Source organism: Diabrotica virgifera, chromosome 5 (genome assembly GCF_917563875.1).
Source record: "Diabrotica virgifera virgifera chromosome 5, PGI_DIABVI_V3a".
In the NCBI taxonomy this organism is placed as follows: Eukaryota; Metazoa; Arthropoda; class Insecta; order Coleoptera; family Chrysomelidae; genus Diabrotica; species Diabrotica virgifera.
Window position 1 is genome coordinate 114,280,006 of NC_065447.1, and position 14,343 is coordinate 114,294,348.

General features: G+C 33.4%; 1 protein-coding gene across 1 annotated transcript in view; it reads right to left on the reverse strand.

The window, feature by feature from the left end:
* The window catches only part of LOC126885102 (dynein axonemal heavy chain 12), a 660,248-nt gene that overhangs the window by 36,841 nt on the left and 609,064 nt on the right, over positions 1–14,343 (reverse strand). Inside the window, exon 36 of the mRNA XM_050651529.1 lies at positions 8,780–8,947. Coding sequence (XP_050507486.1) covers positions 8,780–8,947 — 168 coding nt within the window. The remainder of the gene's footprint in view (positions 1–8,779; positions 8,948–14,343) is intronic.

A 14,343-nucleotide genomic window follows, 5' to 3' on the forward strand; every position in this document is an offset into this window, starting at 1 on the left:
TCCACCCTTAATATATATTATCAAAACTGCCGAGCACTGAACACTAAATTAAGCGATTTTTTCAGTAGTTGCTTGAATGACAACTATGATGTTATTATTGCTGTCGAAACATGGCTACAGGATAGAGTAATGGATGGTGAAGTAGTAGATACTTCAATTTTTAACTTAATAAGATCAGACGGGAACCTTCAGTTGACCAGAAAATCCACAAGTGGTGGAGTTTTTATTGCACTTAGAAAAAATTATAAAATTTAAAATGTAATAAAATATCACTTTAGTGTAACACTTTATTTGAAGCTGTTATAGTTAACTTTAAGGTCAATAGTTGCAAGTACATCTTTTGTTCTATATATATATATATATATATATATATATATATATATATATATATATATATATATATATATATATATATATGTATATATATATATATATATATATATATATATATATATATATATATATATATATATATACCTTCGGGAAGCGGGGTAATGTGTATGAGACCGCATTTGAATGTTTACAATCTCATATAATGGATGAAGAAAACATATATGTACCTTTTTGGGGATTTTAATATACCCAGTGTAACTGGTATGCATATTGACAATAACATCTCTAATGACATTTTTGAAAAATTACAAGACTTTCTTGATTACAATGGATTTAAACTCTATAATAATATTAAAAATTTGCAAGGTAGGACATTAGATTTGGTAATTAGCTCGGATAGTAACTGGAGCAATTGTACAGTCAGTAGAGATTTTCTCCCATTTGTTAAAGAAGATTTATACCATCCTGCCCTGGATATTGTAATTAAAATTAAATCGAAGCCAAAACTAAGTAATCAGCATATAACAGAAATTCAGTACAATTACAGTGTATTACATAATGTAATTACATAGTGACAGCTTTGTAATAAAATTCATAACCGAAGCTGAGTACAAAAATGGAGTAAAAAAGATAAAACCTAAAAAAGTAGCTGGGACTGATGGAATTCCGCCGTATATTCTTAAAGCTTGTGGTGAATGGTTAGAAAAACCATTGCTTCATATATTTAATTTAATAGCTTCTCTAATAGCTATCCTGTAGTATGGAAAACTGGTATTGTAACTCCTATATTCAAAGCAGGTAATAAAATGAATGTAGAAAATTATAGACCGATATCGATAATGTGTGCACCAGCTAAACTATTCGAACAAATTATTTATTCTAGTCTATATCATTATGTCGAAAAGTTTTTAGTATCTCAGCAACATGGTTTTGTAGCCTATTAGTTCAAACTTATTTATTTATATAAATCGAGCATATGAAACTTTAGAATCAAAATCCCAATTAGATACTGTATAGGGGAAAGGCGGCCAAAATAAGGTTGAAAGATCAATACAAAAAAAATTTGTATATTTACAATAACATCATATGATTTTATTAATAAAAGCATATCTGGACATCCAAAAAAAACATAAATTATTCCTAGCAAAAAACAAATACAACAAGAAAACAATAAAAAATTAAGAAAAGTCCTTTTACCCCGTTTTACCCGTCAGGTAGGGTAAAATGGGGTAGGATCAAAATAAGGCAAAATAACCCAATAAACACGTAAACTACCTATTTGCAGAGTTCATAAACAAAAATCTCTTCGTCATCTTCTTCAATCCCAGCGCATGACATATGCGCCCAACGAATGCACCTGGAACATGAAGCTCATCCTTCAGAGGATGTAGAATAAAGATCTCCACAATAAAGGCACTCTGCGTCACTAGCACATGATTCACTATCACTTGAAGAATCACACTTTTTAGAAACTTTTACTTTTTTCGTGATAGTTTTCCCTTTAATACCCTCGGTTTGTTTGATGGTTCCTATTTTTCTTTTTACTACCCCAAGCATTGGCATTCTTTTCGGCTTATTTTTTTTTTCTAAAGCGTCTTCCAGCTCTTTCTTGTAAGGAGTAGAAGTCAAAATAGCAGTTTTTCCCTTTCTGTTTGAACTCCGTTTAGTTGCAGCACTGGCTTGCGGAATAGGCATAAAAACGGTTGGTGATACTATCGGAAAAGCTGAATCATTGGAACTAGAGGTACCTGGCTTCGCATTGCTGATTGGTGTTGTATTCTTTTCAGGGGTTCTTTCGCCGAATGGAACAGTAGCTCTTGATGTGTCTGTTTGTTTGCTAACGGTGGATATCATTTTCTTTCTTGGTGTTATTTCTTCGAATTGAGTAATAGCTTTTGAAGTTGATGGCACTGCATCAGAAAACGTCGGATTATTATTTGTTTGCTGGTTTGGCTTACTGCTAGTTCGATAGACCTCACAATTTTGTTCATGAGTTCTCTCTCTTTTTTCAATCTCAGTTGTTGCAGATGGCAAAAAATCTGCGTCAGAAAAAACACCTAAGTCTACAGGCCACACCCTAGTTTTTTAAACCCATTTATAGCAGTTGTCATTGTAGCCGCCCTTATAAAAGCAGCACTAAATAATGATGAGAGTTGGTGAGATGTCACTACTCCACCTGGATTGGTTCTCAGCCATTTTCTCACTTCGTCATCGTAATAAGTGCTTAGCGGCTTCATGAATGAGATGTCAAGAGCTTGCAGCCGATGAGTTGTGTGAGGAGGGTAACATAAGAGAATTACACCATTATCTCTTGCAAAATTTATTAATTATAAATTCTTTGTATGGGAAGAGTGGCCGTCCAATAAAAGAAGCACCGGTGCTTCTTCTGATGCTTTAGAAAATTTTACGAATTTATTAAACCATTTAAAAAAGAGTTCCATGCCTATCCACCCTTTTTGATTCAACTCCACCCAACCACCAGGCACCAGTTCATCCATGAACCCTTGCTGCATTCTTTTGCGAGGAAAAATCAACATAGGAGGCATGTAAGCACCTGCTGCTGAAAAACATATCTCCGCAGTTACTAACTCTCCGCGTTCTCCGGATGTTAAGTTCCCCACCTGCCGTTTACCCTTCGTAGCTATAACTTTGGAACTTCCCTTTGGATTCACTGTAATTCCGGTTTCGTCGACGTTATATATTTTTTCGGCTGAAAAATTATACTTTTCAGCTACTTCTACCAGTAGTGTAAAAAACTGTGAAACAGCAACTTTATTGAATCCTCTAGCTCTCATTCCAGACGTAGCCTCAGGTTTTCTTATCGACAGCTCCGCATGTCTCTTTAAGAAGCTTTGCATCCAAGCTTTTCCAGCCATTCGAGTTCTTTTGTTGAATGGATGATCAACACCATTTAATTCAGCTAACTGAAAGGCGAGACCTCTGCATTTTTCCATCGTAAACTCAAATAATCGTTCTTCCATGTTTTTTAGATAACCAGCGATTTTCTGTTCCTGCGTCTGTGTAAAAACTGGCTTGTAATTTCCCATAGTTTTTGAAATAGGCACATCTGGATCGTTTTTTCGTTTTTTCACATAAAGTTCGAGTGTGGTTTGTGGGACATTAAACTGAACCGATGCACGGTAATGTCCCATTTCGCCGTTGATTACAGCTCTGACCACCCCTTCCATAGCCTGTGTAGACCAACTCTGCCTCTGGGTGACGTTTGTATTTAAACACCATCTGAAACAAAGTACCTAATTTAAGGAAGGGCAAAATGGGGTACCCCATTTTACCCTACCCTACTCTACCCCGTTTAGCCTGCTTTGCACTACTTTTAGGTTGTGTTAAAAAATTCTTAAAACATTGTTTATTTGAACAACCGCTACGACATATTACGCTCAAAATAGTACATGTTTAGCTGAAATAAAAAAAAAATAATGTGCAAATAACCTAACAGTACTTACCTTAGTTTAAATCGCTCTTAACAATTACAACTACTACTCGTCCGTTAGTCACACAATACACTTCAGTCGCCTACAACGGTATTGTTTGCACTACCGGTTTAAAACTCGATCAAATTACAGAGGCTCGTATCCTGCAAGTATCTGTGACAGTACAAAGTAGATGTAGATAGAGTTGGGGATTTTTACAGTTAAACACAATGGGAACACGTCAGGTAAATTTAAAGCTAATTCGGGAGTGCCACAAAGTTCTAATCTGGGACCTCTTTTATTTGTACTTTTTGACTTACCATCAGTATTGAAACATTCAGAATGTCTTCTATTTGCTGACGATTTAAAACTCTACAAACGCATACAAACTGTTAGAGACTCTGTATTATTACAAAAAGATCTAAATAATTTACTTGAATGGAGCTATTGCAACAAGTTATACTTTAATGTGAAAAAATGCTGTATATTTACCGTAACACGTTTAAAAGATCCTATTATATTTGAATATCAAATGCAAACCGATTACTAGGGTTTATAATTAGACAAACCTTTAATTTTAGAAATATAGCAACTCTTAAAATTTTATACTATACTTTAGTAAGGGCAAAATTAGAATTTGGAGCTCATATTTGGTTTGGTGAGTATCAAACTGGATTATATACACTGGAAAAAATTCAAAATAAATTTTTAAGGTATATTTATTTTAAAAAATATCACATACGTCCAGATTATACTGAAGTTAGAACCACTCGCCTTAGAAATGAGTTTAAAATATTATCATTAGAAGACAGACGGAAACTTACAGCTTTGATATTTTTACATAAAATAATTAACAATAAAATTAATCCACCTGAAATTCTAGCTTTGATCAGGTTCAATGTACCATTAAGATTAACTCGCAATATGGTAATGTTTAATATTCCACTATTATCTACTACCACCAGCGCTCCTCTGGTGACCATGTTTCGACTAGCTAATAACATTAATACTCTAACTGATTTAGATTGGGCAGTCTCACAAAATGTATTGCGGGGAATAGTGTTACGACAAATTATTAATTTATCGGCATAGGATTAGTAAGTGTAGTCTTATGGATAGTATATAACAGGGGTGGCCAAACTGTGGCTCGCGAGCCACATGTGGCTCTTTGAGGGATTATTTGTGGCTCTCAATAAATGTCCCTGAATTACTTTTAATTCTTGTTTCAAAATGTGGCAACAAGTATAAAAAGCTAAGCGTAACGTGAGGACTTAGCCAAGGAGACCCCTTATTACTGTTCCTATTCAGTTTGGCCTTAGAATATCTAATAAGTAAAATATCATCTGAGCTGACAGGAGGATTTGCGAATCGAGAATCAAAATTATTGTTAGCCTTTGCTGATGATATAGGTGCAGTCGATCATTCTACAAGAGACGTGAGTGAGGTGTTTTCACAACTCGAGGAAGAAACAGGTAGTCTGTAGTCTGTGCCTTCGAATAAATGAAGAGAACACGAAATACATGCTAGTAACCAAAAATCTAAGATGAAGAGGTAGGCAGAACATAACTATTAACGACCACAACTTCGAAGTAGTAAAAGAGTTTAAATATCTAGGAACGGTAATCACAGATGACAATCATATTACAAAAAGAGGTCTTAGCAAGGATAGCTGCGTGGAATAGATCATTATACTCCCTATCATCAATACTAAGATCTAAGTTGCTAACAAAACAATCTAAATTAAGACTATACAGCCAATTATTCGCCAATTGTTAAATATGGAAGTGAAACTTGGATTCTACATCAGTGGGAAATAAATCTTCTTTAGATGCAAAACTCTCTATTTCTTGCAAAATGTATCAGATACTCATTGTCGTTAATTCCTGTCCATTGCCTTATGTTTCGGAGTCAGGACATTTTCTTGCGTCCCATTCCGCTCTTGCCTTAAATTTTACCCTCGATTATAAGTTGGATTAACTGGTATTTTTCATTTCGCATAGTGTGACCTTGATACACAGTTGTCCTTTTTTTATGGTTTGGAAAAGTTGGCGTTCTTGGTTGATTCTTTTAAGGACATCTACATTTGTGACTTTCGCTGTCCATGGTATCTTTAGGGTATGGCGATAAAGCCACATTTCGAAAGCTTCTAATCTGTTTATATCCCTCGTGTTGAGTGTTCAGCCCTCTACGCCAGATAGCAGCACCGACCATACGTAGCACTTAGTAAACCTTAGTCTCAGTTGAAGATCGAACTCTGAACAGGTCAGTACCTTCCTGATGATACCTTTTACTTCCCTGTCCGATGATCAGTCTTCAAGAAGCCACGTTCCCAGGTATTTCAATTTGCTCACTTTTTTAATGGACTTGGTATTCAGTTTTATGGTGAAGTTTTAAGGTGGATCCATGTTTCTGGAAATGATCATGAATTTGGTCTTTTTGGTATTAATCTCTAATCCCATTCTCTTACTGTGTTCTCCGATTATAGTGACAAGTTGTTGAAGATCGGCTATGTTGTCACAAATTAAATAAATAAGCTACTGGGAAATAATAATAGCTGCTGGTATTTGAAAGCAAAGTCCTCGGAACGATATTTGGTCCTCAAAGGAATGAATTGACAGGAGAATGATCTGAGTGATACTGAAAACATCGTCAGACATACAAAAGCTAAAATAAGATGGGCAGGCCATGTGGTAGATCAGAGCAAGACTGCATATTTGAAACAGCGATGTGAACCATTTTATTACACGTTAAAATTCGTGAACTCCAAGCGTTAATAGAAAAATTTAATACCTTTTATACACTTTTTAGATAATTATTGTTTAATTGCGGCTCGCGAAAAATTTCAAATTTTAAAAAATGGCTCGGACTGTCAAGGAGCTTGGCCACCCCTGGTATATAAGAATGGTTTGTATTATCTGATATGTTAGACCTACAGTTTATTGTGTTTTTTTTGTTATTTTTATTTTTTATATTATTGCATATTTATTTTAGAAAAATTATTGTATTTTATCCCTGTAATTAGACTTTACAGGTCTGTTAGGATAATAAATAAATAAATAAATAAATAAATAAATAAATAAATAAATAAATAAATAAATAAATAAATAAATAAATAAATAAATAAATAAATAAATAAATAAATAAATAAATAAATAAATAAATAAATAAATAAATAAATAAATAAATAAATAAATAAATAAATAAATAAATAAATAAATAAATAAATAAATCAATAAATAAATAAATAAATAAATAAATAAATAAATAAATAAATAAATACCATAACATCGTTGCGATTGAGACCGTATTGTGCGTTGTACAGTCGTATTGTTCGCTTCCGTTGTGTAATCGTTCGTAACTCTATTTAGATTTTGTGTTTGCGTGTTTTTTGTCTACGTAATAGCGACAAAACGTAAAAATGTTGTAGTGACAATGGAAAAGAAACTAGAAGCATTAGGTAGAATTGATAAAGGCGTAATTGATACGTAATTACGTAATTAAGATGTGTACTGTGCATATATATTTCATGTTATTTTAATTATACCGGAGTTTATCTGAAATATACGGTATTTTATTAATTTTTACCATTTTAGGTTAGTAAAGTATAACAAGTATAGGATTAGACCTTTCAAAAAAAAATAATAAAAAGTTTCTAGCATAAAAATTGAGAGAATTATCATTAAAAAAAGGTCGGTACCTGCTTTTCTCTACGAAAAAATCAGTGAAAACAACCCCCTAACTACCCTCCTAATTAAAAATTGGTCTTCACCTTTCTGTAATTACCTATATTTGTATTATTAGTACATTCAAGAAGTTTGATTTATTTGAGGCCTAATTTTAGAAAAATTGCAGATTAAAGAAAAATTGATTTTTTGCAATTTCTTATTTTTCACATTTTTTGGAGATACCAAAAAAATGATAGACTACTAAATTGTAGATTTTTTAATATCTAAAATTTACTTTTACATAGATTTTCATTGCAGTGAACAGTTAGCGAGATATAGCTGTTTACAACAACTATTTACGAGCAAACACCCCCTTATTCGAGCCTTTAAAGCCACCCTAAATAAAAACTAAGGGATCTTACGGAATTTAATTTAAATAATATTATAGCTCTTCAAAAATCCTACAAAATAATTTTTTAAAATACTTTTTATCGCGAAAAATTAAGAAGCTATGTTTATAAAACGATTTTTTTTTTTCGAAAAATTCGAATAATCTGCTTATGGAGCATTTTCAATGAATACAATACCACAGAACCGGTTGGTATACTGGAAGATTACTAAAAAAGGTAAAAACGTAAATGTTTTTGTAATTATTTAATTCTACTTTTTTTTTCTGTATAAATTTTTAATATTAAATTATCTTTTTACCTCGACACCGTAAGGTAAAAGAGGACGGCTTAAGTAAGTAAGTAAGTAAGTAAGTAAGTAAATTATCTACTTATAAAAATTGCAATGTTATTAAGGATGGTTTTTAAGGGTTGAAATATTGCGATATTATATCCTAAAGCATAAAACAATTATTATTTAACCAATCAAAAACCAAATTTTACCCATATTCAAGTTTACAATGTTTTTATATAATTTTTGACAATAAGGGGTAGTTCCCCTCCCCTCAAAAATAAACAACGCCCTTAAGCATGACATAGAATATGAAGTACAGGATGAGATGATCCTAGTCCCAAATTTTTATGTAAATCGATGCAAGCCGAAATTAGTCTTTGAGGATAAGTAAATTTATTATATACCGGGTGGACCAAAAGTCAGTTAACGCTATCAAAAAAAGTCACGCGCAAGTTTGCGGCGTCTCCACGAAAATGTATCATCCACAGTAATACAAGGTATTCGATATTTTCAGCAATATTTTGTCGTTTCACAATTTGATAATTCACTTTTAACTGCAGTGCCTTAAAATTTTTAAAGCACTAGTGCTTTAAAGTAGCATTTTTAACGCTCCTATGGAGTGATAAAAATTGCATTTTTAACACGGTTGTAGAAAAAATATATTATTACCTGTCTCGAACCACTTGTACAGAAAACTCATCCTGGCTATAAAGTCGTTTACATAGTTTGGAAGATTCTTTAAACTAGGATAAGAAACACCAACCCACTTTACGGGTATCTTTGCCATTAACAGTGAAGATGCAAATGTTTCTGTTGCAGGTGACATAGCCACGAGTCCTGTAATGGATAAACGTATTTAATATTAACATATATATATTTTCTACACTTTCTAATATTTGTCACCACAGCATTATTACATGATTTTAATCTAGATAGGTAATCAGCAGGCACGTTAGAGTAGGTTAATTTAATTCAAGACGCTGTTTATTGCTGACAGATATAAAGCTAGAAGCAAAGTAAACCTTTCAGGAATGCCTTCTTCCTGGATTGGTTTAAATGATTCCGTGAAACTTATTTCTTTTTCTTTATTACATTTTCTTTTTTAGTTGTGAGCGGTCCTTACTTATCTTCGCCACTTATTTCTGTCCATCGTATCTACTTTAAGTAAACCTTTCTATATTAATTCTCTGCCACACAGTCCTTCCATCTTCTCCTCGAATATCCTAAGAGCCAAACCAAACCGACCACTCTGCAGATCACACAGCTACGCTGTGGATTCACACAGTGGCTGACGATGATTTACCGTGGGTTCTTATGTAGAGTGGCCGTCACTCCCCAGACGAGCGAGTGTAGCCGGCCACAGTGGCTCGCATAAGAACCCACGGTAAACTACTTTTGTGGATCCACAGAGTGGCCGGCCACAATCGCCCGTCTGTCAACATCGGCGTACTTCTCCGTCTATCAACATCTAACAGATCTATCCTTCTTTCCGCATAGTTTTCATTTCTACGTCTAACGTGACCAAACCACTACAGTCTTTGTTCTCGGATCTTTTCTGAAACTGTAGTCACCCCGGTTCTTTTCCTGATCATATCGTTCCTAGTCCTAATCATATCCCTTCTAGTCTTACTAATCATTCACCGTAATATTTTCATTTCAGCTACATTTTCATCTTCTGTTCCTGAATTTTTTTTATAGGCTACACTTAACCGGCGTAAAACAACGCAGGTCTAAACACACTCTTGTATATCTTGCGTTTTAGCCATTTCCCGATTTTTCGAGAGAGTCTCCCACTCATTTGCTTCTAGTTATACCAACCAGCCTGTACCCTGTGGGAAATTTAAGTCCTTTAACTCCTCGATTGACTACGAAAAGGCATTTGAGAGAGTTCAACACCAAAAGATGACTAACATTTTAAAAGAAGCAGACTTGGATGACAAAGACCTCAGAAAAATTTCAGAACTCTACTGGACTCAGACCGCATATATGAAAATTAACGGAGAAGAAACAGATCACATAAAAATACTACGTGGAGTTAGACAAGAATGTATCCTATCGCCGTTGATATTTAATATGTACTGAGAGCGAATTTTAACGAGGCTCTATATGGAGTAGCCGAAGGCATCCTTCTAAATGGAGAAGGAGTAAACAATATTAAATTTACAGGCGACACCATGGTAATAGCAGATAGTTTACAGGGACTTCAGAGGCTAATAGACAGAATTAACGAGTATAGTCAACAGTACGGACTAAATATTAACACACAAAAAAAACGAAACAAGTAATAATTATCAGCAAGGAGAATATAAACCGGGCTCATCTATACAGGGTGTAATAAAAATAGAGGTCATAAATGAAATTACATATTCTGGGACTAAAAATAGTTCGATTGAACCTAGTTTACCTTAGTACAAATACGCACATAAAAAAAGTTATAGCCCCTTGAATTTACAAAATAAAAATCGATTTTTTTCCAATATGTTGAAAACTATTAGAGATTTTTTTATTTAAAATGGACATGTGGCATTCTTATGGCACGAACATCTTAAAAAAATAAAAGTGAAAGGGTACCCCCCGTTAAGATATGCAAAATGCCCTCACTCCCAGAATTCAATTTTTTAAATTTTTTTACGTTCTATGAAACTAAAAAATGAGATAACGCGGATTTTTAGCTCGCCACCCCCATTACCCCTCCCCCCACAGCCAAAAACGTAGATTATTAGATTTAATTTTTTTTAGTTGAGTTGCAATTGATATAAAAATTTCAAAAAATTCACACATGTAGCTGAGGCTTTTACAAAACATGTCCATTTTTTATGGACCCATAGGTCGAGTGTACATAACCTCAAAATTTTTTTTAACTTTTTTAAAGCTTATAACTTTTTTTGGAGGGGGCTGCAGGTCCAATTTTTTTGCATTTTGTGTAATTTATCAAAATCTATCTCTGTGATTTTTTTCAGATTTTTCCGTCAGGTGCGCCATCTTGAAAAATCAGGAAAACTGTTTTTTAGGGGGTTTTTGGGGATTTTCTCCATTTTATAGACTGCAACATGGGTCAACTCAAGGTTTTGTTAATAGATTATATATAATTTGAAATAACTGAGTATTTTAGCACCACCACCCCGCCCCACCACCCCCTCCCATTGCCCCCACAAAAACGTCATTTTTTCAGTTTTTTTTTTGTTTAGTTAAGTTGCAATTAATTTTAAAAAATTATGAGGCTTCTACAAAACCTATCTATTTTTTATAGACCCTTTGGTCGGGTGTACAATACATATAACCTCAAAATTCCTTTTTTATTTTTTTAAAACGTATTTTTGACTTCCAATCGATATTTTTTTATAACGTCCAATAAATTGTACATCTCTCTCGCGGACGGCCGCTTAAATACGTGTTTAGCGCTCATTATTAATTAAAATAATAGTTAATAATAAAGCAGGGTCAAAAATTTATTCAGGCTATTGCAGGGGGGAGGGCTTTAAATTTTGAGTTGGTCACTTTATGACTTTCATAATAATAATCGAGGTATTAAGCCTTGAACATGGCCATTTTCGCGTTTTTCAAATTTTAAATTAAATGTAACTCGACAACAGTCAATTTTATAGAAAAATCACAAGAGACCTTTTTTGCTCAGGTTGATCCAAAGAATCTAAAATAAATTTGTCCGATGTAAAAAAATTCATTTTTTGAATTCGTTTAAAAAATTGTTTAAGCAATTTTGCGACCGCGGTACTGCCTGGCACCTTGTAGATTTGTTATAAGGACCTGTTTTTGAGTAAGTTTGTGCACAAAAATGAATCGGAATAATTTACCTAACGGGACAAGCATACAGCGTGGACTATTTGCATTATTATGAGCCAAACTTAGATGGTTTGGAAAACAAAACATTAAACGATAGATACTGTTGTAGATGCAAGTTGCGCAAACGGCAACATAACCATAGGCTGTTGTACGCATGTAGCTGCCATAATATAATATTTATCGCATGGAAGATATTTTACAAAAATCATCAAGCCAGCAGAATATCTTACAAAACTCTTTGACAATACAGATGTTATACCTATAGGTACCTGTAATAGACGAAGACAGCGATGAAGACTTTAGAACTGTAAAGTGTAATACCAACGAATATACTCTCCGAATACTCTACGAGTATATGGAGTTATATATTCTTTGGTAATAATTTCTTTATTCTTTTCATGGTGTTTTACGTGGCAGTAAATGTGAAGCAAAATGACAGTATAGGCAGAAATATAGGTTATGTAGATAGTACAAGCCAGTGATGTGGTAGGGAGGTTGTTTTTAAGTTTATTCAATAGCAAACTTTATATAATATAGGAAAAAATGTTTGTCCGACAAATATGTTGGGCATTTTAATAAGTCCGCATGTCAAATGACAGGAATTATATTGGTGGTAAATAGTGGTTTGATTTTTGCATGAGAGTTTAATGAAAGGCTAACAAATCAATTGGATGTTCTGTCCGACAAAATACATGGGACGTTTTCGTAATCTGACGTTCGAAACTTGTAACCTGTTCAACAATTAAAACTTCCCCTGTTTCAGTGTTCCGGTACATCATATTTTGTCCGACTAGACACTGTTAAGCTAGGAACAAATTTTCAGTTTGCTATTAATAAACTTGTTTTTGAAACACAGTATCCAGGCCTGTATGAGTAACCGCTCAAAAACCTTTAAAAACATAGTTTTTGGGGGGTTTTAGAGGTGTTTTGCACAATTTTTGAATATCCCCGAAAACTCAGTTATTTCAAATTACAGTGGAACCCCGATAAGTCGGCCCCCGATAACCCGGAAGTCCGGCTAACCCGGACCGATTTTTATCAGACAAACATTACAACAATAAAAATGTGTCCTTTATGCCGGATTTACCAATTTCTTTTCAACATCTTAAAATATTTTCTTTTATCTTTCCTTATAAACATATTGTTCGAATACTATAATATCTTATATTTTTCAGGCTAATTTTATTTATCATAATAAACTTTCTTCGTAAAAATTTGTCGCTTTAGCGAATTCCTATGTAGTCCATTCGTTTCAATTTTCAATGTCAAACACATTATACAATGAGAGATAATGCGTATTTGTGTAATTTGATACATAATATACCTTAGTAAAAATGACTCATGGCATGGCAGACAGCGCTCATTGTCGTATTATCGAAACCAACAGGCATCTGTAGTATCCTTTATTTACTTGAAACTGTCTTAGCATTGTTTAGAAAAGACTATTAAAAAATTATTTTTCAAACAATGGTCTTAGTCTTCACTCTTATTAAATAACATAAGTTCGTTCTCGTTGCGAGACGGTATTGTGTGTAGTAAAGTCGCATTGTTCGTTCCGTTCTGTAATCGTTCGTAAATGTATTCAGATTTTGTGTTTGCGTGATTTTTTGTCTACGTAATGGCAATAAAACTTAAAATGTTGTTTTTGTTTCAAAATGATAACAAAAGACAGTTTGGACAATCGGTGCAAAGCTAAGAAAGCTAAAAATGAGACTCTCGACGACGCTTTGTATGTGTGGAACGCGAACGTGGTTTACAAGTGTCTGTGTACCAATTATAACTGAGTTTATCTGTAAGCATACCATATTTTAACAATTTTTACCATTTTCTCCGGCTAACCCGAATTTTCGATAACCCGGATCGGCCGCGGTCCCGATTAATCCGAGTTAACGGGGTTCCACTGTATACCTACATAACTTATAAAAAACCTTGAGTTAATCTATTTTAAAGTCTATAAAATGGAGAAAATCCCTAAAAACCACCGAAAAAACCAGTTTTGCGGATTTTTAAAGATGGCGCACCTTACGGAAAAATCTGAAAAAAGTCAGAAATATACTTTTTGATAAAATACACAAAACACAAAAAAATTAGACATGCAGCCATCACTAAAAAAAGTTATACGTACCTATTAAAAAACAAAAAAATTAGGTTATAATATGTTGTACACTCGACCTTTGGTTCCATAAAAATAGATGTTCTGTAAAAGCCTCAATGTGCGTGTGAATTTTTTGTAATTTATAATTTAATAAATTATTAACTATTCTAAATGGGAAATAAGCCACAATTTAACTAAAAAAATGATTTTATTAACGTTTCGACGTCCTCACGGACGTCGTTGTCAAAATACAAAATATTAATAAATTAAACAAAAATGTTGTTGCTTGGTAAAAAAATCTTCTAATAATTTAATTTAATCTGACTTATTTATATAG